Genomic DNA, 22,889 nt, shown 5'->3' on the forward strand with positions numbered 1-22,889 from the left:
CTTTCATGAGGTATGGTTTTGGCAGCTAGGGTCATTGGTTTGGTTGTGGTAATCATAAGGGATCTTTTCAATTAAGTGGCCTACATCAGCTAAAACTGGTTAAGCAGAGGAGCAAAGGTATTGATTCACTTACCTAAAAGGCCAGGCATGCCTGGATCTAGGGGCTCAAGCCTTGTTGTCGCCATCCTGTCCTGGCTCCTCCATGTGGGCTTCGCTCTCGGCGGCTGTTACCTTCATTCAGGTGAGCACCTCCTGTGCGGTGGCAGGATGATTGCTGGCAGCCCTCGGCTTCCTCTCAGCAGTCCGCATGGAAAGAGAGAGTCCTTCCTCCCACATGCCAGCAGAAGTCCAGGAATTGGCTCACTGCCCATGCACGACTGTGGCCCTTGGGGTGGAATTCATAGACTGGAAAGGTCTGATAAGTCGTCCCACTCCTTGATCTGGGAGGGTGGGAGGGAGAGAAACATTAGCTTCTCTCAAATCATGTGAATTATGGGTTGGTGGAAGAGAAGGAAAATCCGAAGAAGGGGAATTGTTGCTGGGCAGACAAAACTCGCACATGTCCCTGGGTCCAGGCCTTAGACCTTCCTCTGAGTCACCATTAGTCCATGGCTTGAGGGAAGGAAGGTCCATTTTAACCCTTGTCTCTGGGTCAGTGCTGTCCAGTCGCACTTTCTGCAGTGATGGCCATGTTCATTAACTGGCAGTGTCCAGTGCAGTAGCCACCAGCCAAATGTGGCTAATGAGCACTTGAAATGAGGTTAGCACTACTGAGGAACTGTGTTTTTAATGTCAGGTAATTTTATTGATAATTAAATTTAAATCTAAATTCTACGTGTGGCTCAAGGCTACCTAACTGGACAGAGCAGCTCTTAATGGAGGACACATCATGGGAGATAGTTCCCTGGGAGACAAGAGCTGGTTTTGTGTAGAAGAGTTGGGCAGAGGGCTAAATGCAGCTCCGAAGACGAGGTTGGTGATCTGGGTCAGGGTGTGGAGGAGAAGAGGGAGTTTGGACATGAGAGAGAGAGGAGGGAGAAAGAAACACAAAGAGTCCTTTATCGGTGGCATCATTTGGGAGTCCTTAACTTGAGAAAATAGTTTTTCCATCTGATATATGGACCAGATTTGTACCAGGAAAAGTCAAATTCACAACTGACATTGTTATAAAAGCGAATTGAAGGGAACTCCGTAACATGTTGTTACATTTGATCTAAATGTCCAACTGTAAAAAATCAACCATTGCCTGAAGTGCCATATAAGCTACACATAGATGAAAAGAAAAATTAAATTTTGTGCAGGTTATTTTAAAAAATGCTGTGTAGCCTGGGCCTGGTGGCTCATGCCTATAATCCCAGCACTTTGGGAGGCCGAGGCGGGCGGATTACAAGGTCAGGAGATTGAGACCATCCTGGCCAACACGGTGAAACCCCGTCTCTACTAAAAATACAAAAAATTAGCCAGGCATGGTGGTGGGCACCTGTAGTCCCAGCTACTCGGAAGGCTGAGGCAGGAAGATGGCGTGAACCCGTGAGGCGGAGCTTGCAATGAGTCGAGATCATGCCACTGCACTCCAGCTTGGGTGACAGAGCGAGACTATTTTGTCTCAAAAAAAGAAAAAAAGCTGTGTTAACTTGCGTGACTGAGTACAATTAAAGGCATTTGGCAGAAATGACATCAGGCAAGTAGAATGAACTTGTAAAGGCAGAGTCTGGCCACAGCTTTGTGAATCTAGGCCAGTTAATGACCAGCCTCTCAGTGAGCTGTGTGATGGGTGTTTCATCATGCTCCGTATCCCTAGGTGGGTGCAGGAGGGTGTGGGGACCACCGCGAGTTGACACTTTCAGAGCCTAAGTCCCCATGGTGGTCACAATCCTGATTTCCATGGGGGGATAGTTGTTGATGAAGGCAGACTCCCCTCCTGCCCAACTGCAGCTGGGACGCCTGGCTTTCTTAGACTCGGTTAATTGCCTAGATTTGTTCACCAAGCATTCCTGGAGGACCCGCCATGCACTTGGCATCCTGATGGGCCTTGAGAACAGGGCAGGAAGGAAAGAGAAGCACAAAGCTTGGCTCCTGGCCCTGAGGTTTACCTAGTTCCCTGGCCCTCAGCATTCTTCTCCCCCATCACTCAAGCCATTTGATCATCCCCTGAAGACTTAGCTTCCACCCAGGAACGGAGATTAAAGTGAACATTCTGGAGCCAGACTGCCCAGGTACATGTCAAGCCCATGGCAAGTGCCTGGCATACAAGATGCTCAAAAAAAAAAACAACAACAAAAAAAAAACCAAACTTTTATTTTGCTAATTTAGAGAAACAACAGGTATATAGCAGAAAGAGGAAGGGCATTAGAGTAGGTAAAGCTGACCTGGATTGAAACCTGGGCCAGGCAACTAGGTGGTATGTGTATTTGGACACAGTTTTCAGCCTCATTCTCTCTATCTGTAAAGTGGGATGATGGAACCTCACATGATTGTCATGAAGACTCAGTTGCACTGTATTTTTTTAAGGGCCTAACACCAGGCAGGCTTCAATAATGGTGGCTGCTCTGATGGGCTAGAGGGCAAGCAAGGTTGCTATGAAAGTGGAGCGGGCCAGGGAAGAGGGTCTTGTGGGTTGTATATGTGCCTGAGGTGAGCCACTAGTTTCAAATTCAGCCTCGATTCATGTTTAGGCCCAGGTGTCATTCAAACCTTTTTACCATGAAGAACCCACCCAAACTTTGGAGTTCATATTGGCACCATCTTGCCAGCAGATCTTCTGTCCATCTCAATGACTGGGGGCTCCTACTGCTTCTAAGGGGACCCAGGGAGAGACAGAACAGCATTTTAGAACAATCAGCATGCCCTAAGATTTGTGTCTATGATCCATTTTGATCCATGATCATTTTGGGGGTCCTAAGGCAGTGTGGCCAGTTAGACACATCATGAATGGGTTTCACCATCTGAGTGCTGATGGCATGCTTGGGGCATTGTTGGGTCTTAGGGCGTGGTAAGAGAAAGAAAGCCCTTCTTAGCAAGTAAATCATAGGTGGATATTTTCCATGAGCTCATTCTTCCTGCTCCTCTCCCTCCTGGTGACTCCTCCAGCCAGTTTCCCTAGTGGACAAAAGTGGGGATGCCTTTGGGGAGAGAATAATCCTTTTCAATAGAAAAAGCAAGGGGTTCAGAATGTAGTGACTGGAAAGCAAAGCCAGGCCGTGGGTGTGGGCTTTGGGTGTGAGCTTTTGGGTCCCTCATACATGCATGTATTCCTGGACATGCATTGTGTGCACTGACCTGTTCCTGGGCATGAGCCTGAATTCGCTCTTGCCCCTTTGTCGAGAAACAGAAATGTGTGGGGTTTCGCATTTACTTTCTTTTGTCCCCTTTAACCTCCAGCTGATGCTGAGCTTCTGCAGAGCCAGAAGGGTCTTAGGGCCTACTCTGGAAGAACCTCACTCCCGTTCTCTTTATTCCTTGGAGCTCTTCTGGATTTCTAGCCTGTGTCTCTCTTGTTATAATCACAGTTTTCATATTATCATCCAGTCTTTATCGTTGCTTCTTAGAGCTGTCTACTGAGAACTTTCTGTGTGTATCATACTATGGTAGACATGAAGACAGAGTAATTCTGTGTCTTAAGAAATGTCACAGTCTTGGGTGGGGACAGAGTTTAATTATGCAGTGCTCAGTGAAAGGTGGATCTGAGTACCTGATGGCAGCATGGAGTCACAAAGGAAGCTTTCTAGGCTAGTCGCAGAGGCTGGTGGTCTGAGAAGAGGGTTATAGCCATATGAGATTTGAAAAGTGGATGGGAGAAAGTGTGGCAGGAGAGCCAGAGAATGGATTGAGAGTGGGTTCCCAGTGGAGGGGTGCATATGCAGAGTCCTAAATGTGATCAGGAGTGGGAGAGTAGGAGTAGGAGAGGAAAAGAGTCACCAACAATGAAACTGGAGAGGAAAGTGGCAATTTTAGGTGAATTAAATACTTTTCACCAGAATTCAACTGATTTTCTTCCTAAACTGTAACTGAAGCTAAACCATGAATATTGAAGGTGAATTTTACATTGAGTAAGTTCTTATATTTTGAATGTAGAAGGAAAAAGTAAATTATGACTGGTTGAATCTGAGAATCATTGGTCTTACCATGGCACACATCTAATTCATTCAAGGTTGGTGTTTCACATAACAGGACAGACACTAATGGACTTTCTGCTTTGTTGTTTCAGCACTTCAGGGAGCATCTGGACAAACTTTTTGCCAAAGGAATTGGAATGTTGGATATAGCGCTGAATGAGGCCTTCAGCATTCTGAGTGATGTAAGCTCCTCTTTGATTTGCCTTTCCCATCCCCTGGAGAATAGATGGGTGTTGTTTTAAAAAATTGTGGGCCAGGCTGGGCGCTGTGGCTCAGGCTTGTAATCCTAGCACTTTGGAAGGCCGAGGTGGGTGGATCACGAGGTCAGGAGATCGAGACCATCCTGGTTAACACAATGAAACCCCGTCTCTTCTAAAAATACAAAAAATTAGCTGGGCTTAGTAGCAGATGCCTGTAGTCCCAGCTACTCAGGAGGCTGAGGCAGGAGTGTGAACTCGGGAGGCAGAGTTTGCAGTGAGCCGAGATTGTGCCACTGCACTCCAGCCTGGGCCACAGAGGGAGACTCCGTCTCAAAAAAAAAAATGTGGGCCAGCTGTGGCTGACACTGAGCAGATCTACAGGCATGGGATGGGAGAGTGAGATTGACTGGCCATTTAAGTCATCTAGGGAACCAGGTGCCAGCCAGTGAGGTCAAACCAGAGCAGAATGGGGAAGAGAGAGTGCTAGGGTATGAAACCATGGAAGCAGCAGGAGCCAAATTGAGTAGCGTCATGGAGACACTAATGAGGGCTTTGACTCTGTGTGGAGTGGAAAGCCATTGGAGGGTCTAGGCAGAGAATGACATAATCTTGAACTCAATAGCATTTTTCAGGCTGCTGTATTTAGAAGCAACTATAGGAGAGGGCAAGGACATTAAGTTATCTGGGTAAAGAAAATGGTGACTTGGACTAGGGAGAGAGCAATGAAGTTGTTAAGAAGCAGAAAAATAAAAACCACTCAAGGTATTTTAAATAGTAGGAGTTTAATTCAGGCAATCGATGGCCTAAGGGATAGAAAAGCTGAGAAACCAGAGAATGAAACAATCCACAGATTAGCATCAGCAGGAGGCATCTCCTCTCTAGGGCAGGGGGTACAACAGGCAGGAGGGGTGACATCAGAGCTGAGTCACTGTGGCCATTCAGATGGGAACAGAACTGGGGAGGAGGCTACCCAAGAAGAACTGTGACCATAGAGGGAAGGATCTGACCTGTGGAAGCTGGAACTATGGAGGAGACACAGTTATAGCCAGAAAATGCCTATCCCCTGAGAGTGTAGAGAAATTGCTTAGAAATACCTTGATTTCTTCCTTGCTTCCTTTCACCTTTATATGATCCTTGTCAAAACTGTTGGGGAGCTTGAGAGCTGTGGTTTGCAGGAAGAAGGCATGGGATAGTCTGAGAACAAACAGGCACTAAATGGAGGAACATCACTTTGAGGTGTCAAGCAGGAGCTGGGAGACCAGCAGAGGCTCCCAAGGCCTTGCTGCTGTTGGTCTCCAGGCAGCTCTGTAGGTCAGGCTGTTGTCATTTTGCAGGTGAGCAAGCAGAGGCCCAGCCAGGTGAGTCATTCACTCCACAGTGCATAACTTGTATTGTGGGTTAGTTACACCTGACTCCAAAACTTGAGTTTTTACTGCTCAGCTATTCTGGCCTCTCAAGAAAGGCTAGGCCCTAATTTCTAGACTCTGTTTTACCAATAATACCTGTTGCCATGAAGATGACTATTTAGATCTCAGTCCTGAGCCAGTGTCATGACTGCAGGGGAGAAGAGAAAAATAAGGAGAGAAGGTGCCAAGTCAACTTCCTCAGTACAAATTCAAAGCCCCTGTCACCTCATGAGCTCCAAGGAGCTGTTGGCTACAAGATGTAAACACTTATGTAAGAGTCCGTGTTTTGGACAGTACGTCTCTGTTGACAGCAAAGTAATAGTTTTAGTGACACAGCTGGCCAGTACAGAGGACTAGGCTGCACTTCAAATTCTGGTTTGAAACCTGGGCAGGTGCCTTCTTAGGGCTTGGGTCTCTGCATCTCAGCAGGCTCTCTTCAGGTAGTGATATTGAAAAAACTTGTCACAATTTGAAAAATCACTCTCGTTTTATCTCAAAAACCTAGTGGTCAGAGCCGGGGGAGACTTCTCTGACCTGTGGAGTCCCTTGTTTGGAAGGCTGCCCTGCAGTGAATTTCTGTTTCCCTGTTCTCTGGCCTAAGTGGTGAAAGAGAAAGGGTTAGGAGATGGTTGTATGGTTAAGTCTGTGGCCCCTGGAGTAAGGCAGGCTGGGCTGAGAAGCCCGACTCAGCCAGAGTTTGCTGTGTGGCAAATAAGTGTGATTCAGTCTCACCCTTATTTTCTTCATCTGTATAATGGGGATAGAAATTACCCTGCACTGGCCATGTAAATTGCAAGGCCCCATGCAAAATGAAAATGCAGGATTTCTTGTTGAAAGTGATTGAGAATTTTAAGGTAATGGCAGCAAAATGTTGAACCACGTGTGGAGCTGTCTCAGTGTGATCTTGTGCAGCTATGCATGTCACACACCCATGAGGCGGGCCTGGTGGTCCCTTTCTCTTGGGATTGAGAATCAGCCTGATGAGGCAGGACCTGGATCCCGTTCAGCAGTGCTGGGCTGGGTGAGAAGTGCCCACTGTGACCACTGAGACCCCAGGTCTCTAGACACAGCTCCCACTACAAATGCTTTGGTTCTCCTTGCCCAAGTCCTAAGGAGTGTCTGCTGCCCTTCATCTTCCTCTGTTTTCTGTTCCTTGCCCTGGTACCCTTTCTCTGTCTATCCTTTCCATCTATCACCTTTGTTCTCAGACCCCTCTAAGACACTATTTCCCATAGCATGCCCAGTTTAATGCTGCCCTGCCAAGGTACTCCCACATGGGGGTTGTGGTCAAGGTGGGGAGATGCTATCTTCCTCTTGCAGACTCACAAGATACTTGCGCATATCAAAGGCCTTGAGAAGTCCTGCAGTGAACAAACCTTTAAAAATGTGTTTACCCACACTTACTAACCAGGAACACTTTATATCATATCATCATCTCCATATTGACATCTTCTAGAAGTTACAGCTCACCAGCCGTATTTTGGGGCATAATATCGTTGTATACTCCAAGAAGCTGTATTCACACGTTCACAGGGACTACTAAGACCGAGAGGAATCACCAACACCTAGTGGACGTTTTTTACCCTGAATCTTTGTGAAGGAAGCATTTTTGAACAGGAAAACCCTCCATACCCTTGTAAAAACACCTCTGGAGTCTGGTCAGATAACCAGATAAGCGGAATGTAGATCTTGGAAAGCAAAAAGCAGAATAAATGTTTTTTAAAAAACACAACAATAGGCCAGGCCTGATGGCTCACACCTGTAATCCCAGCACTTTGGGAGGTCGAGGTGGGTGGATCACCAGAGGTCAGGGGTTCGAGACCAGCCTGGCCAACATGGTGAAATCCCGTCTCTAGTAAAAATACAAAAAAATGAGTCAGGCGTGGTGGCAGGCGCCTGTAATCCCAGCTATTCGGGAGGCTGAGGCAGGAGAATCGCTTGAACCTGTGAGGCAGAGGTTGCAGTGAGCCGGGATCATGCCATTGCATTCCAGCCTGGGTGACGGAGTGAGACTCTGTCAAAAAAAAAAAGAACACAACGATAAATGTTACAAAATGTCACTGCTTGAGATTGGTTGGCGGTTAGCACTATATTTGTTTGAGTGCACATTTATCTCATAGGGCAAAACATTTCATATCATCTCTTGCCAGTGGGCTTTTAAATAGCTAAACTCTTTGACAAACACAGAGGTGGTTAATCTCCCATGAAAATGAAGCTTTATCTATTAATATTTTCTACTTCATCAATATGACCTTTAAGTGATATTATTATCTTCCCATGTATTATGCCTGCCTTTGCAAGTCAATATGAAATAAAAAGTTATTTCTCTAACACACATGCACACGCACACACACGCGCACGTGCTTAAAATTGTGATTGTGGCTGGAGCTTAGAATGGTTCAGAGGTTACTATAATTAAATGGAGTTAACTCTGTCTTACAGTTACCTGCATTTCAGTTTCGGTATTTGCTTAGATGACTTAAAGGCTTGCAGTTGTTGATACAAATGGCTTTGAAAGGAGCATTCAAATAAACTTCTAAGCCCCTTCGAGCTATTGATCTCTGCTGCATTCATTAGATTCTGTAAGAACACAGAGCCAGTTTGCTACAGTAGTTAGCATCTACCTTGTCATGTGACAAGTGCAATTATCGTTTTTGGCGATGAATGTGATCTTTGCAGTGATTACCTTTTAAAATTTTTTCTTAGCCAATTAAATAAAATTCGGTGACATTTCAAAGACTGTTAATCACAACCAAATGCTCTAAATGTCAGGATGCATTGAAAATTTCACTGCTAACTGATGAATCACTGAGCTAATTGTAGTTCATCATCAGGCCCTTGTCATTGTTATTATTATGGAAAACACTTTCATCACTCTCGCTATTCAATAAAAAAAGTTTTAGACAAATATGAAGAGAAAAGATATTACTCATCAAAGCATTTGAATTTAATTGCATTCTTCAAAATTCACCAACTACAGATTGCAGCAGAGAATACCAGGGACTCAACCAGAGAGGAAAGTAATGTTTTTAAATAAACAGCTCCTGGCAGCTCTTTATTTGAGTCCACATTATTCAGATAGCTTCTTTTTTCCTCTCTTTCTTTCCATGTGTTTGGGAAAATTTTTCCAGGATGTTTTCAAATGAGTTCACGAACAATGATGGCCCTAGAGCATTCTGTTTTTTTTTTTCCCCCTCTGAAGCTTCTGTGACCTGAAGTACAGATTACTTTTGTGCATTGGCTTGTTGCTGGATTTATTTAATGGTGTGAAGGCTGTGTTTATTTTTTTATTTTTTTTTTTGAGACGGAGTCTCGCTCTGTCGCCCAGGCTGGAGTGCAGTGGCCGGATCTCAGCTCACTGCAAGCTCCGCCTCCCGGTTTACGCTATTCTCCTGCCTCAGCCTCCCAAGTAGCTGGGACTACAGGCGCCCGCCGACTCGCCCGGCTAGTTTTTTGTATTTTTTTTAGTAGAGACGGGGTTTCGCTGTGTTAGCTAGGTTGGTCTCCATCTCCTGACCTCGCGATCCACCCTTCTCGGCCTCCCAAAGTGCTGGGATTACAGGCTTGAGCCACCGCGCCCGGCCTAAGGCTGTGTTTAATACAGTCTCCCCAGAACATCTCCGGAACAACCTGTTGATAAGACCAGGTTACAAGGCTGTTTTTAATTCTGCAGTAAGGACAGAGTCTTAGCAGATTCCCAGAGTTGGAAGGACAGAGTCCACATATTTATTGACACTGAAGTTTGGTTGAAGATGGACCTTTTAATGGGAGAGGAGGGAGGGGGCTTGGCTAGGATCAGGTAAGAATCCAAATCTTTTGTTGAGGGTTGGTGAACATAGCAAGGGAGAGATTTTGAGGTCAGAGGTTCGGTCTTAGGGTGTAAATTGTCCTTTGATGCTTTCTGTTGAAGAATTGATGGGTCTTTCAAGAAGTTCCTGGAATAAGCAATGAGGTTATTTGCGAGTTTGACCTTCCTGAGTGAGCATTTTCTGAAATAGTAAGTTACGTTGATAAAGACGGTAGAATAGTGGTTGCGTGGAAAGCTTTGTGGTGCAATAAGTGGAGTTTCCAGGTGTTTCTGCCTACTAACACAACAGTGTCATGGGCTGTGTCTGCTCATTAACTCAATTGCACATGTGTAGTCAGAGTTGCAGGGGTGGCTCCCAGGGCCAGGACTAACATGAGGAAAGTGTCTGGGGCACCACATGTAAGGAGCACGCACCCTCAGGATCACGGCCCTGCTGACTCCCCTGTGACCCTGAAACCCTAAAAGGGATAGAGGAAGTAGAGGCAGGAGGAGGAGATGAACACTTTTGGAACCCCACCACCTATCCATTTGCTCACTGACGTTCCTGTATTACTAAAAGGCCATATTGTGTGCTAAATTGGAGAGTAGATTCTAGAGCTTGATGGTCTGGATTCAAATCCCGGCTATGTCAGATAGTAGCTGTGTCACCTGGAGCAAGTTAGCTAATCTCTCTGTGCCTTAGTTTCCTACCTATAAAATAAAGATAACGATAGTGTTGCAAGACTTTTCCTTAGCTCAGCTAAAGACAGGATCCTTATCACATGACCCCGAAAATTTAGGCTTGCAGAAGTTTGAAGAGTAAGAAAATTGGGATTTATTGGGCAAAAAGGGAAAAAAGGGAAACAGGTACTAGTCCTGCTAGTACATGCTTCTTCCCACCTCGCAGATTGAATTCCAGATTACTCACGGGAAGAGGAGGGACCAGGCTCCACCCCGCTGCAAATCACTCACACTTCTGTGGCTCCATCCCAGTGCGCATTCCTCCTAGTGTGCAGGCTGGTTGGAATTTTGCCAAGGACCCCCTCCCACCTGGCTGTCTCAGTAGTACCTACCTCAGAGGCTAGTAAGGATTAAGTAAATTTGTGTTAACACATGTAGTCTGGCATATAACAAACATTGAACGTTTAACCTGTGGTGTACCAACCACGTAAGGATGTTGTTATTATCTTGTCTGTGGAAGAATGAAAGCCCAGGAAGGAAACTTATCCTAGGCACACAGCTGTGTTGCTGAGATGACACCGAGTGCTTTCCCCTATGCCCTGGTACCCCATGCATGATTTGAGTTGCCTTTGCTGTGTCTCAGTATGGCCGTAAGGAAATTCCATTCATCCATTTATCTATTTATTCATCTATCTAGTTATGTATGGTCTTCTCTCAAGTTACTGCAACTTCAGACTCCACATCAGACGTCTAAGTGCATGAAGACTAGGCATTAATATCTTTAATTTAAGGCCGGGTGCGGTGGCTCACGCCTGTAATCCCAGCACTTTGGGAGGCCGAGGCGGGCGGATCACGAGGTCAAGAGATTGAGACCATTCTGGCCAACATGGTGAAACTCCGTCTCTACTAAAAGTACAAAAATTAGCTGGGCGTGGTGGCGCTTGCCTGTAGTCTCAGCTACTCGCGAGGCTGAGGCAGGAGAATTGCTTGAACCCAGGAGGCAGAGGTTGCAGTGAGCCAAGAACATGCCACTGTACTCCAGCCTGGTGACAAAGCGAGACTCCATCTCAAAAAGTAAAAAAGTATCTATAACTATCTCTATCTATCTATCTATCTATCTATCTATCTATCTAGATATCTTTAATTTGAATGCTTTATCAGCTCTCATTCACCAGTGGCCAGCCTGCAAAGCCAAGAGTAGCCACCATCCCTCCCCAGTGTCATGGTTTAGTAGATTGAACCTGCCAGGCACACTCCCACTCAGTGCCTTTGCACTTAACGTTTGCCCTTCCTGGAATATCTTTCCCTCAGATACTCACATCCTTCAGGTATAATTCAAATGTCACCTTCTCAGTGGTCTTCCCTGACTACGGTTTCTAGAATTGCCCCATTCCATTTCCTATCCTTCTTTGCTTTTTTCCTTCCCTAACCTTAACATCACCATTATCAAACATATAACATAGTTTACTTATTTACCTTGTATTTGTATGTCTTCCCAAAGAAAATACGAAGCTACATGAGGAAGGGATTTTTGTATGTTTCATTCCTAGTGCTGTGTGGGCACTTAGCAAATAATTTTAGAACGAATGAATACACTTTGCAGATTTTAATAAGAGAAGGTTTTTACTTACTGAAGGTTGAAGATTTTTTGTGTGTTTCGCATCTCTCAGCATTGACATGTAATTGTGGGGTTTTTAAAAGACTTGGTGTTACTTTCGATTTGCATCATTAATAGAATTCATTAAGGGAATTTTTCACCCCGATTCCAGGGAAGGACATTCTGCTCTGGCAACCATATTCAGTCACTCTAGCTGCCTACCACTCACAAAGACTGAGAGCTTCTAAAATCTTATATAAAGCTGAAAGTTGAAGAAGTCCAGGGCTTTACATACCAGTGAGCATAATCTTAGAACTTCAGCATGCCATGCATACCAACATATAAACTAATACGTAAGTTTACATGCCGACAATATAAATTTGAAATGAACCCTTATTAAGAAAATACTTGGGCTTCTCAAGTGAATTGTCATGTTACTGACTTTATATGCCTAAACCTCCTAGATTTTATTATATGCTGCATTCTGTACTCATCAGATCCACTCAAACTAGCCTCTTTTAGATTTTTGAAAGAGATGCTGTCTCTGACGTAGCCTGTTGCTTGTATAATGTGTCCCTAAAACATTTCTGTGCCAACTCCTTTGGGCTTATTTCCTAAAACAGAGCCCATGCCTGAGGTAAGAGATGTTGTGCAATCCTAGACTCTTCTTTCCCACCTCGTGTCTATTTTGAAATCCCCCTGTGATTTGTATTTAGATCTATTGGGGGGGGGAAAAAAGCCAAGCTCCATAAAGTATTAAAGATGTTTATTCTGAGTCAAATATGAATGACCATGTCCTGGGGTACAGCCTCAAGGGTTCCTGAGAACATAGGCCTAAGTTGTGGTCATGTTACAGCTTGGTTTTATACATTTAAGGGAGACAGAAGTTACAGGCAAAGACATAATACGTGTGAGGTATACATTGGTTCAGCCTGGAAAGGCAAGACATTTCAAAGGGGTAGAGGGCACTTACAGATCATAGGTGGATTCAGAGATTTCTGACTGGCAGTTGGTTGAAAGAATTAAGAAATCCTTGAGTTAAGAGGAGTGTGGAAGCCAGCGTTTTGTTATGTAGATGAAGCCTCTAAGTGGCAGGTTTCAGAGAGAATAGATGGCAAGTATCTCTTTTCAGACCTTAAAAAGTGTTAAACTCTTAGTTAAATCTCTCCTGGATTAGGAAAAGACCTAGAAAGGGAAGGAGATTCTCTAGAGAATGCAAATACCTCCCCAGGAGAAGACTTTATAGGGTCATTTCCAAATAAGTTAAATAAATATATTTTGGAGTAAAATACCTTGATTTCCTTCAGGGCCTGCTATCTGCCTTTCAATGCTATGCCAGAGTCAGATTGGAATTTTGTATATTATTGCTACAAAGGGTCTGTTTTGTCAGTCATATGATTGTGATTCTAACATTAGTGCTGATCAGTTCTCCCAGAACCCCAAAGGGAGGGGGTATAGCCAGGCATGTCTGACCCATCCCCCACTTCCTGGCATGGCCTGAAGTACTTGTTCAGATTTCTTTGGGATTCCCTTGGCCAACAGTAAGGTCTGTTTGGTTGGTTGGAGGGCTTAGAATTTTATTTTTGGCTTAAAGATCCAATTTGTCTGAGCAAATATGGTGATCTGTGTGGAAAGACTTTTTGTGTAGGTTGTTTTGGTGGTGCACAGTGTGCTCTGATTTTAAAAGCCTTCTTTAGCCCAAGGCCTCATGTCTCTGATTTTTCACTGATATATAGAATTATCTGATGTGTATACCATTTTGAACTTATTTCTTTCCCTAGTTCAACCACACGGGACAAGGAAGTATCTGCAGTCAGGCCATCATGCTCATAACTGATGGGGCGGTGGACACCTATGATACAATCTTTGCAAAATACAATTGGCCAGATCGAAAGGTAAGTTGATGCTGATCCTCTCTGTGCAGTGGACTCCATTGAGAATCTTTACTGTAATCACTAGCTTGTCCATGAACATTTGCCCCATGTAGACTTAATCTCATAATGATCTATGGTTTCTCAGCCTTGTGTTTTTTGGTTGACCAAAACTGAATACTGGCTTTTCTTGTTTTCAAAAATGAAACTTTTGGAGGAGAGAAGAAACGTATAAAGACATATGGGATGTATTCCGTGAAAAGATGCATTGTGAAGTGTGCTTCATCCATATTGGGCTGTGCTTTTTTTTATGTTTATTTTCCTTCGAGGCAGAGCTGCATGTTGGGCCCCACATGCAGAATAGAATGGTAAAATCGGCCATAATAGCCCTACAGGCCTCTCCTTTACATAATGTGTTTGTACAGTTCCTCCCACGGCCCCCATTACCACCCAGAAACTTCTCTCTATCCTCCACTGCTATTCCCCACCATTGTCAGAACTTGTCTGGAGAGTTCCACGACATTCTTACACATATACATTCTCTTCTTTATGAACTTCCATGTGAGGGTGCAGGTAATAAACTCACATAAAAACCCAATACGATTCAGCATCCTGTTAAAGTGAGATGATGAGCAATATGTCTGAGCAGTCATCTTTCTCCATTATTTTGAATGTTAGCTATTCAGTAGAGAGTTGTACCATGCTGTAATTGACAATCTTCAAGACTGTAAAATCGGGAAATGGATTCAGGAGAGAGAAAAATGATCTCAAGGCTGGAATGTGATTCCCATAAAACAGTAGTTATCAAACTTGAGTGAGCTTCAGGATCACCCAGAGGACTTGTTCCTCTACGACTTCTGATGCAGTAGATCTGAGTGAGGCTGAGAGTTTGCATTTCTAACTAGTTCCTGAGTGCTGCCGAGGCTACTGGTGGGGAACCACGCTTGTGGAACTACTGCCACAAGAAATAGCCCAAAGAGGAGGGTTTGGATACTCAGCAGGCTTTGCCATATTGCTGCCGTCTATTGACTTTTACAAGGACCCATTTCCTCAGCTGAATTCAGCGCACAGGTGTGTGTTTCTTGGTTCATATTCTGTCTTAAAAACTGTCAATTACCAATCAATATTAAAAGTCAAGATATTTGTATTAGTCCATTTTCACACTGCTGTAAAGAACTGCCTGAGAGTGGGTAATTTATAAAGAAAAGAGCTTTACTTGACTCACAGTTGTGCATGGCTGGAGAGGCCTCAGGAAACTTACAATCATGGCAGAAGGGGAAGCAGGCACATCTTACACGGTGGCAGGCGAGAGAGTGAGTGAAGGGGGTAAGAGCCTCTTATAAAACCATCAAATCTCATGAGAATTCACTCACTATCATGAGAACTGCATGGGGGAAACCACTCCCATGATCTCATCACCTCCCACCAGGTAACTCACTCAACATCTGGGGATTACAATTCAAGATGAGATTTGGGTGGGGACACAGAGCCAAACCATATCATTATGCTATAACAATTTAAAGTTGTAGTTTCTCTCATAATGGGTTACACCTGCCACTTTGGGGCCAACATTCCTATGTGACAGGGCTGCTGATGGAACTGAGCAGCAGCTGTCCCTATTAGGCAGCAAATGCATGCTTCCTTTGGACATGACCCTCATCACCACTCTTCATTTCCTCTCAGCCCACTTCACTCATATGGTTTCCCTCCCACAGGTGTGGAGTTCCTGACCACTGCTCTAGGGGAACAGGTACTTGCTGTTCCCCAGCCTCTGGGGATTTGTTCCCTTCTCTTAGGTTTGCCCTGAGCCTTCCCTCTTCTCCTCCAGCCAGAGGCCATTTGTCCTTGCCTGAGCCCTAAACTCAAAAATCCCTAGGAACTGTCTTAAGGAAGTATAGCTTTGTGTCCGATACGATAATTGTTTCTGGACCTGTGTTTCATCTTCATTCTTTGGTGAGTCCAAGAGAGCAGGTTCTCTACTTCTGAGCAATCCTACTATCTTTCACTATATCCCATCCTGCCGAGAAGTGTGGCATAGAGGGCCTAGGGTACCTGCCTGAGCCCTTCCCCCTAGTGTTTATGTCCTGTGTAATCTGTTCACCTTCTGTGTGGGCAGGACCTGTGGATTGTTTTTAAATCTACAGGATCTGTGGCTTTTAACTGATGGAATCTCATACAGGTGAAGGGTTTTGTTTCAAGTCAGTATCTTGGGTGTGCTTTCTTTCTTTTTTCTCTCTCTCTCTTAATCTTTTAAGTTCTGGGGTATATGTTCAGGTTGTGCAGGTTTTTTACATAGGTAAACATGTGCCATGGTGGTTTACTGTACAGGTCATTCTGTTACCCAGGCATTAAGCCCAGCATCCATTAGCAATTCTTCCTGATGCTCTCCCACCCCACAAAGATGCCTAGTATGTGTTGTTTGCCTCCATGTGTCTATGTGTTCTCATCATTCAGGTCCCACTTGTAAGTGGGAACATGCGGTGTTTGGTTTTCTGTTCCTGCATTAGTTTGCTGAGGATAATGGCTTCCAACTCTAACCATATCCCTCCAAAAGATGTGATCTTGTTCCTTTTTATGGCTGCACAGTGGTATATGTAGCACATTTTCCTTATCCAGTCTATCACTGATGGGCATTTAGGTCAATTCCATGACTTTGCTATTGTAAATAGTGCTGCAGTGAACATACCCATGCTTGTATCTTTATAATGGAATGATTTATATTCCTTTGGGCATATACCCAGTAATGGGATTGCTGGGTCAAATGGTATTTCTGCCTCTAGGTCTTTGAGGAATCACCACACTGTCTTCCACAATGGTTGAACTAATTTACACTCCTGGATGGGACTTATTTAATTGAGAATCCTGGAAAGAGGAACTGGACCCTCCACAAGGGCAAAGAGACTCTCCCTGATGGTGTGATACTATAGGCAGCCTCGAATGTGAGATTGGTGTCCAGCTGACAGCCAGAAAAAGCCTGGACCCTCAGTCTTGTAGCAAAAAGAAATGAATTCTGCCAATAATCTAGGTGAGTTTGGAGGCAAATTCTTCCCCAGTCAAGCCTGCAGATGAAAACACAGCCCAGTTAGCACCTTGATTGCAGACTTCTAGGATCATGAGCAGAGGACCCAGCTTGTTTGTGCCCCAACTCCTGACCCACAGAAACTGTGAGATAATAATAACTGTGCTGTTTTAAGCCACTACATTTGTGGTCATTTGTTATGTAGCAGTAGAAAACTAATACAAGAAGCAAGGAAAACGGAGAAAGGGAAGGAAATAACTTACATAGCAATGCTCTAAAGCATCCCCAAATTGAGCAGCTTAAAATAACAATAATTTATTATTTCTTGTGATTCTGTAGGTTAACTAGATGGTGGTTCTATTTCACATGGTGTGAGATGGGGTACCTGGTGAAGCTAGGAGCTTGACTGTCTGCCTCAGTTCTCCTCTCCATGGACTTTCTCTCCATGTGGTGTCTCATTCTCCAGGGTAACCCTGTGTGTCCACTGTCCTCAGTACAGTAGCCTGGATTACTTTACAGTGTAGCAGCTGGGTTCCAAGAAAGGGAAAGCAGAAGAAGTTGGTGAACAGACCAGGGGAGCATTTGTGAGTGTCATTTGTAAAAGCCGCTTACCATCCAACAGGGCCGTGCTCCAAGCAACTGCTTAATAAAGCATTTTAGAGTGAGTTGGAAGAAGGAATGCATTATTGGTGATTTAACTGTGAGCCTATGAAGGCAGCATCATGATTGCTTATGCAATGTGTCCCTTGCCAGTATTTCATTTCTGAGAACAGAAATGAGAAGCTATTTATTCATTTATTGGATGCCATTTACTTTTGCCTAATATCCATTGGTTATGACTTAACAGCAGCTCTTACACACTTGGAATAAAATATGAACTCCAATATGAGAGGAACTCGTTCCAGGACCTGCTCAAGAAATAAAGCTGCATTTACTTACATTAGAAAAATGGCTATGCCCACCATCTATGTAGTTGCTCTTCCAAGTGAACTAAAAAAAGGAAAAGTCATGGAATTGTTTATCATTACTTCCCCCTAATGCACAAGACAGAGAAGCAACAGGCGGATAGGTAAGAAAATGATTAGCCAGGTTATTTAAAGGAGAGGTTGGCAAACTGGTCCATGTGCCAAATCTGGCCCATTGCCTGCTTTTGCAGCTTATGAGTTATGAATGATTTTCACATTTTTAAATGTTCAAAGAAACAATATTTCATGACATGAGAACATTATATAGAATTCAAATTTCAGCATCCATAAGTAAGGTATTATTTTGACATAGTCACACCCATTTGTTTACTATTTTCTATGGCTGATGGCAGAATTGAGTAGTTGTGACAAAAACCAGATGGCCCGTGAAGCCTAAAAAATTTACTATCAAGCCCTTTAATAGTATGTTTTCCCACCACTGATCTAAAGGAGCCTTTGAAAAATTTAGACCAACCAGTGTATTGCTGAAAATCATTGAGATACCCTCAGAATTTCATGACTCTGCTGAATTCAACAGAAGATGGTAATGACGGTTTCTCCCTATTTTTCCACTGCTTTTTCTACTTGAATACAGGATTATGTTAGTCTATTCTGCATTAGCATAAAGGAACACCCGCGGTTGTTGTAATTTGTAAAGAAAAGTGGTGCATATGGCACATGGTTCTGCTGGATGTACAAGAAGTATGGTGCCAGCACCTGCTCTGCTTCTGGTGAGGGCCTCATGCTGTTTCCACTAATGGCAGAAGGTGAAGGAGGAGCAAGTATGTCACATGGTGAGAAAGGAAGAGGCAAGAGAGAGAAAAGGGGTGGGGCCAGGCTGTTTTTAACAATCGGCTCTCGCATGAACTATTAGAATGAGAACTCAGTCATTACCATGGGGCAGCACCAAGCCAATCATGGAGGATCCACCCCTGTGACCCAAACGCCTCCGACCAGGTCTCACATCCAGCATTGGTGGTCAAATTCCAACATGAGATTTGTAGGGGGCAAACATACAAACTATATCAGTTACACTAGCCAGATAATAAATGGTGGAGGGCTGGGAGACTTGATGCCGAATACTCCTTTTCATGCTGTAGCTTCTCTTACCAAAATGTTTAGCAGCCCTTTCTCCTTTTCTGTAATGAGTAGTTCTCTTTTCTTTCACTCTCTCCTTGCTTCTCTATCAACGCTACCATCAAGACTGGGATATCTTACATGGTAATGGGGTTGATTAGAGGTAGAGTAGGCTGCAAGGCTGCTCAGCCTTGGCCTGGAACATTGGAATATAGGGTCTTTATAAATGCTAGACTTGACTGCCCCTTGAACCCGGTTTTGGTGGTAACATGGACACAGGACAGAATTTCACAGCTTTCAGGTCACTGTGGTAACAGTGAACAAACACCCTGGAAAGAATTAGGCTTTCTCTGCAGAGGCTTGGGAAATCAGAGACTCCCTATCTCAGTCAGCTTGGGCTGCTGTGACAAAATATCAATGACTGGGTGGCTTATAAACAACAGGAATTTATTGCTCACAGTCCTAGAGGCTGGAAGTCTGAGATCAGGTTGCCAGCATGGTCAAGTTCTTTTTGAGGCCCCTCTTTTGGGTTGCAGACCACTGCCTTCTTGTGGTATCCTCACATGGCATTGAGTCGAATGAGGAAGCAAGCTCTCTTATGAGTCTTATAAGGACGCTAATCCCATTCATGAGGGCTCCACCCTTATGACCTCATCTAATCCTAATTACTTCCCCAAAGCCCCAACTCCTAATACCATAATCATGCAGGCTAGGATTTCAACATACGAATCTTTGGGAGACACATTCAGTCCATAACACTGTCTATTACTATGGGGGCAGAGTTGAGCTATCCATAAATTAATAGCCCTTATTTTGCCTTGTGTTACACTGTAGAGAGTGAGGATTTGGCCTGTAACTGTCAAATAACAGAGCACATCCTAACTTGTTTCTACTGTAGGTAAAATAATGACATACTGCCTAGGTGTGCAGGTGGATGGTGACCCATCCACACCTGTTAGATTTGCATGAACTGACCCTCACCTGCTTCTGATTTGAGCCACAGAAGCAGTACTAGAATGTTCTATCTACTTCGTCTTCATTTCCCTGAACCTGAATTTTCCTCAATGAGCTAATTTTTTTTTTTTTTTTTTTTTTAAACAGAGTCTCGCTCTGTTGCCCAAGCTAGAGTGTAGTGGCAACATGTTCTTGACTCACTGCAACCTCCACCTCCTGGGTTCAGGTGATTCTCCTGCCTCAGCCTCCCCAGTAGCTGGGATTACAGGCGTGTGCCACCACACCCAGCTAATTTTTATATTTTTTAGTAGGGATGGGGTTTCACCATATTGGTCAGGCTCGTCTTGAACTCCTGACCTCAAGTGATCGACCTGCCTCGGCCTCCCAAAGTGCTGTAATTATAGGCGTGAGCCATCACACCAGGCCTAGGTTTTATATTTTTTATAGAGATGGGATTTCACCATGTTGGCCAGGCTGGTTTCGAACTCCTGGTCTCAAGTGTTTCACCTGCCTAGCCTCCCCAGGTGCTGGGATTACAGGCCTGAGCCACTGTGCCTGGCCTTCAATGAGAGGATGTTTTAAACCAATTTCTTATACCCCACTTTATGAAACAATACTAATGATAGCTAATTCCTACTGAATGCTGAGTGTCAGAGACTGTTCTAAATGCTCCATATGTATCTAATTCTCACAGAAACCTCATGAGAGGTATACTGTTGTTATCGCCTTTCACAGTTGAGGAAACTGAGGCATGAAGAGGTTACATTCAGAATTCCCTGACTTGCATTTGGTGGACCTGAAATGACCACTCCAGCACTCAAATGCTGAGCCTAGACCCTTAAGCAGGATGCAGACATCTTGAGAGCTAAACAAGGTAAAATGACCATAGGTCAGAGGAAGAGCTGTCCACACTCTATACATTGTCATCGGGACAGTAAGTCCATTTCTTTGGCCTCCCGCCCCCAAGTACGGGAGGGTCTGCAGAATGTCAGGAACTTGGTGATCTCAGAACCCACTGGGGCTACAGTCAGACAGCAAATTGTGGGGCCTCAGGATGAGGCTCTCTAGATGTGATTAAATGATTTTCCTCTTCTAAAAGGACAGGAGAATGTCAAAGGTGAATGCGATTTCAGTGCTGTGTACTGTGCGTTTTATTTTCAGTTATCTCGAGAAAAAAAATAAAAAGGCAAGGATGGTAGCTTTGAGGCCATGTGAGAGGCTCAGGGCTGCTGGAGGATCCCTTGGTGACCTGGTGGGGACTGCAAGGAGGGCAGAAGCAACTCTTGGTTTGAGGATAAAGGGATGCCTTTGATCATGGAATGGCTTGGGGGACCTGGCTTGGAGCACTTTTGGAACTCTGTTGGAAGTGACTGTCCTTTGGGCTGGTGTCACATGCATCTCCGAGGAGGAGCTGACTTGGGGGTTTTGTGCCCCAAGCCTCCCCCATGGCATAACTTGGAGGATAAAGCCTCAATCCAGCCTTGCCCTAGTGGCCTCTGGGGTGCTGGAAGGCTTAGCTCTGCCTTGGTGCCTCTGAGGTTGTTTTCTAAAGTTTCAGGAATTCCCCTCTCTCCTGATCGTTCCATGGGGCATGTGCCATTCTAAGGGCCAGAGTTCCTGAGCTGATTCAGGGGTTATTCTTTTAAGAACCCAACCTTTCAATCATCTTAAGCAATTTGGGAGGAAGGCTTTGTTCTTTCTTCCCCATTAAACTGCATTGTTCTCTTCTCTGACTTTCAAATCATTTTACATAGCATTTTCTTTGCTGGCAGAGGGAAAAAAGGAAAGGAGGTAGCCATCATAGGGTAATGCATCCATGCAACAAGTATTTATTGAGGGCCCTCTGTGTCTTGCATCCATTGTAATGAAGCCCAAAAGTAGGGGGCTAAGATACCTCCCCTGAGATCACATAGGACAAATAACAGATCACAGGTAACCAGCAAGTGAAAAGACCAAATCATTTAATCATAAGTCTTCTGAACAAGACAAACAAGAACCTGAGACAGAGAATGGATAATGGCAGCTCTCCTAGACAGGGTGGTCAAGACGAGCCTCTTGGAGGAGAGCATGTGTGAGGGAGAGGAGCTGGACGGGGAAGGTATTCATGGCAGAGGGAACAATAAGGTGGATGTGTATGAGGAGCAGGAGGAAGTGCAAATGGCTGGAGCCCAGTGGACATGGGAACAGGGTGATAGGGAGGCTGGCAGCACAGGCAGCAGCCAACTTCTCTGGGCTTCAGTGAGCACAATGAAATGTTGGGATGTGATCCAAGGGGTCAGTGAGGAGCCATGGGAGGATTTTTTTTTTTTTTTTGAGACCAAGTTTCACTGTGTCATCCTGGCTGGAGTGTAGTCATGTAATCATGGCTCACTGCAACCTCCGCCTCCCAGAGTCAAGCGATTCTCCTGTCTCAGCCTCCCAAGTAGCACGAATTATAGGCACACACCACCACACCCAGCTAATTTTTGTATTTTTAGTAGAAACGGGGTTTCATCATGTTGGTCAGGCTGGTCTTGAACTCCTGACCTCAAGTGATCCGCCTGCCTCGGCCTCCCAAAGTGCTGGGATTACAGGAGTGAGCCACCGTGCCTGACATATGGGAGGCTTTTGAATGGAGAGGAGTGAACTGACTGTTTTCAGAAGTGCTCTCTGGCAACTGTATAGGGAGTTGGCATAGGAGACATGGACTTGGGCTGCATGTACCGATGGTATTAACTCTCCTCATCACAATTGATTAAAAACGGTGGGGAGTGTAGGTGGTAGACCCTTTCACTTCTGTGAATGCTCCAAGATGCTCCTATTTCTCACTGCTGTTTCATTCCAGGAGTCTCTTGGGTACTGACATTTCTCTCTTCTCTTTTTCCCTCCTTTCCTCTTCCTCTTTCTTTCTCCTTCCCTGGCTGAAGTCACATTTGGTCCAAAAGTTTTGAGTGAGTTTGTGTCATAGCTGTGTTTTTTCAAGGGTGATAAATCCTAAAGCTGTCTCAAGAAAATAGGAACACTCATTTCTCATGGTCAGTCAACGGCATGACAGGAAAAGGCATTTTCAGTCGCTGTGGTGAGAGCTCATGCAGGTCCTCCCTGCAGCTGAAGGGGGAGTTGAAATGGTTCGTTGTCTCCGGTTTATTTTTAATTACTTCTGCTGATATTAGACATCTTGTGACTCCAGCAAGAAGTACATGACAAGTTAGGAATGAAGCCACTGGTGCACGGCTGC

General features: G+C 44.6%; 1 protein-coding gene across 2 annotated transcripts in view; it reads left to right on the forward strand.

The window, feature by feature from the left end:
* Window positions 1-22,889, forward strand: part of CACNA2D3 (calcium voltage-gated channel auxiliary subunit alpha2delta 3) — a 967,057-nt gene that overhangs the window by 511,500 nt on the left and 432,668 nt on the right. For both annotated transcript variants that reach the window (XM_033210152.1, XM_033210151.1), the window contains exons 10-11: window positions 4,208-4,297; window positions 13,568-13,681. In XM_033210152.1, the coding sequence (XP_033066043.1) occupies window positions 4,208-4,297; window positions 13,568-13,681 (204 nt within the window). The remainder of the gene's footprint in view (window positions 1-4,207; window positions 4,298-13,567; window positions 13,682-22,889) is intronic.

Source organism: Trachypithecus francoisi, unplaced genomic scaffold (genome assembly GCF_009764315.1).
Source record: "Trachypithecus francoisi isolate TF-2019V2 unplaced genomic scaffold, Tfra_2.0 Lachesis_group0, whole genome shotgun sequence".
NCBI lineage: Eukaryota > Metazoa > Chordata > Mammalia > Primates > Cercopithecidae > Trachypithecus > Trachypithecus francoisi.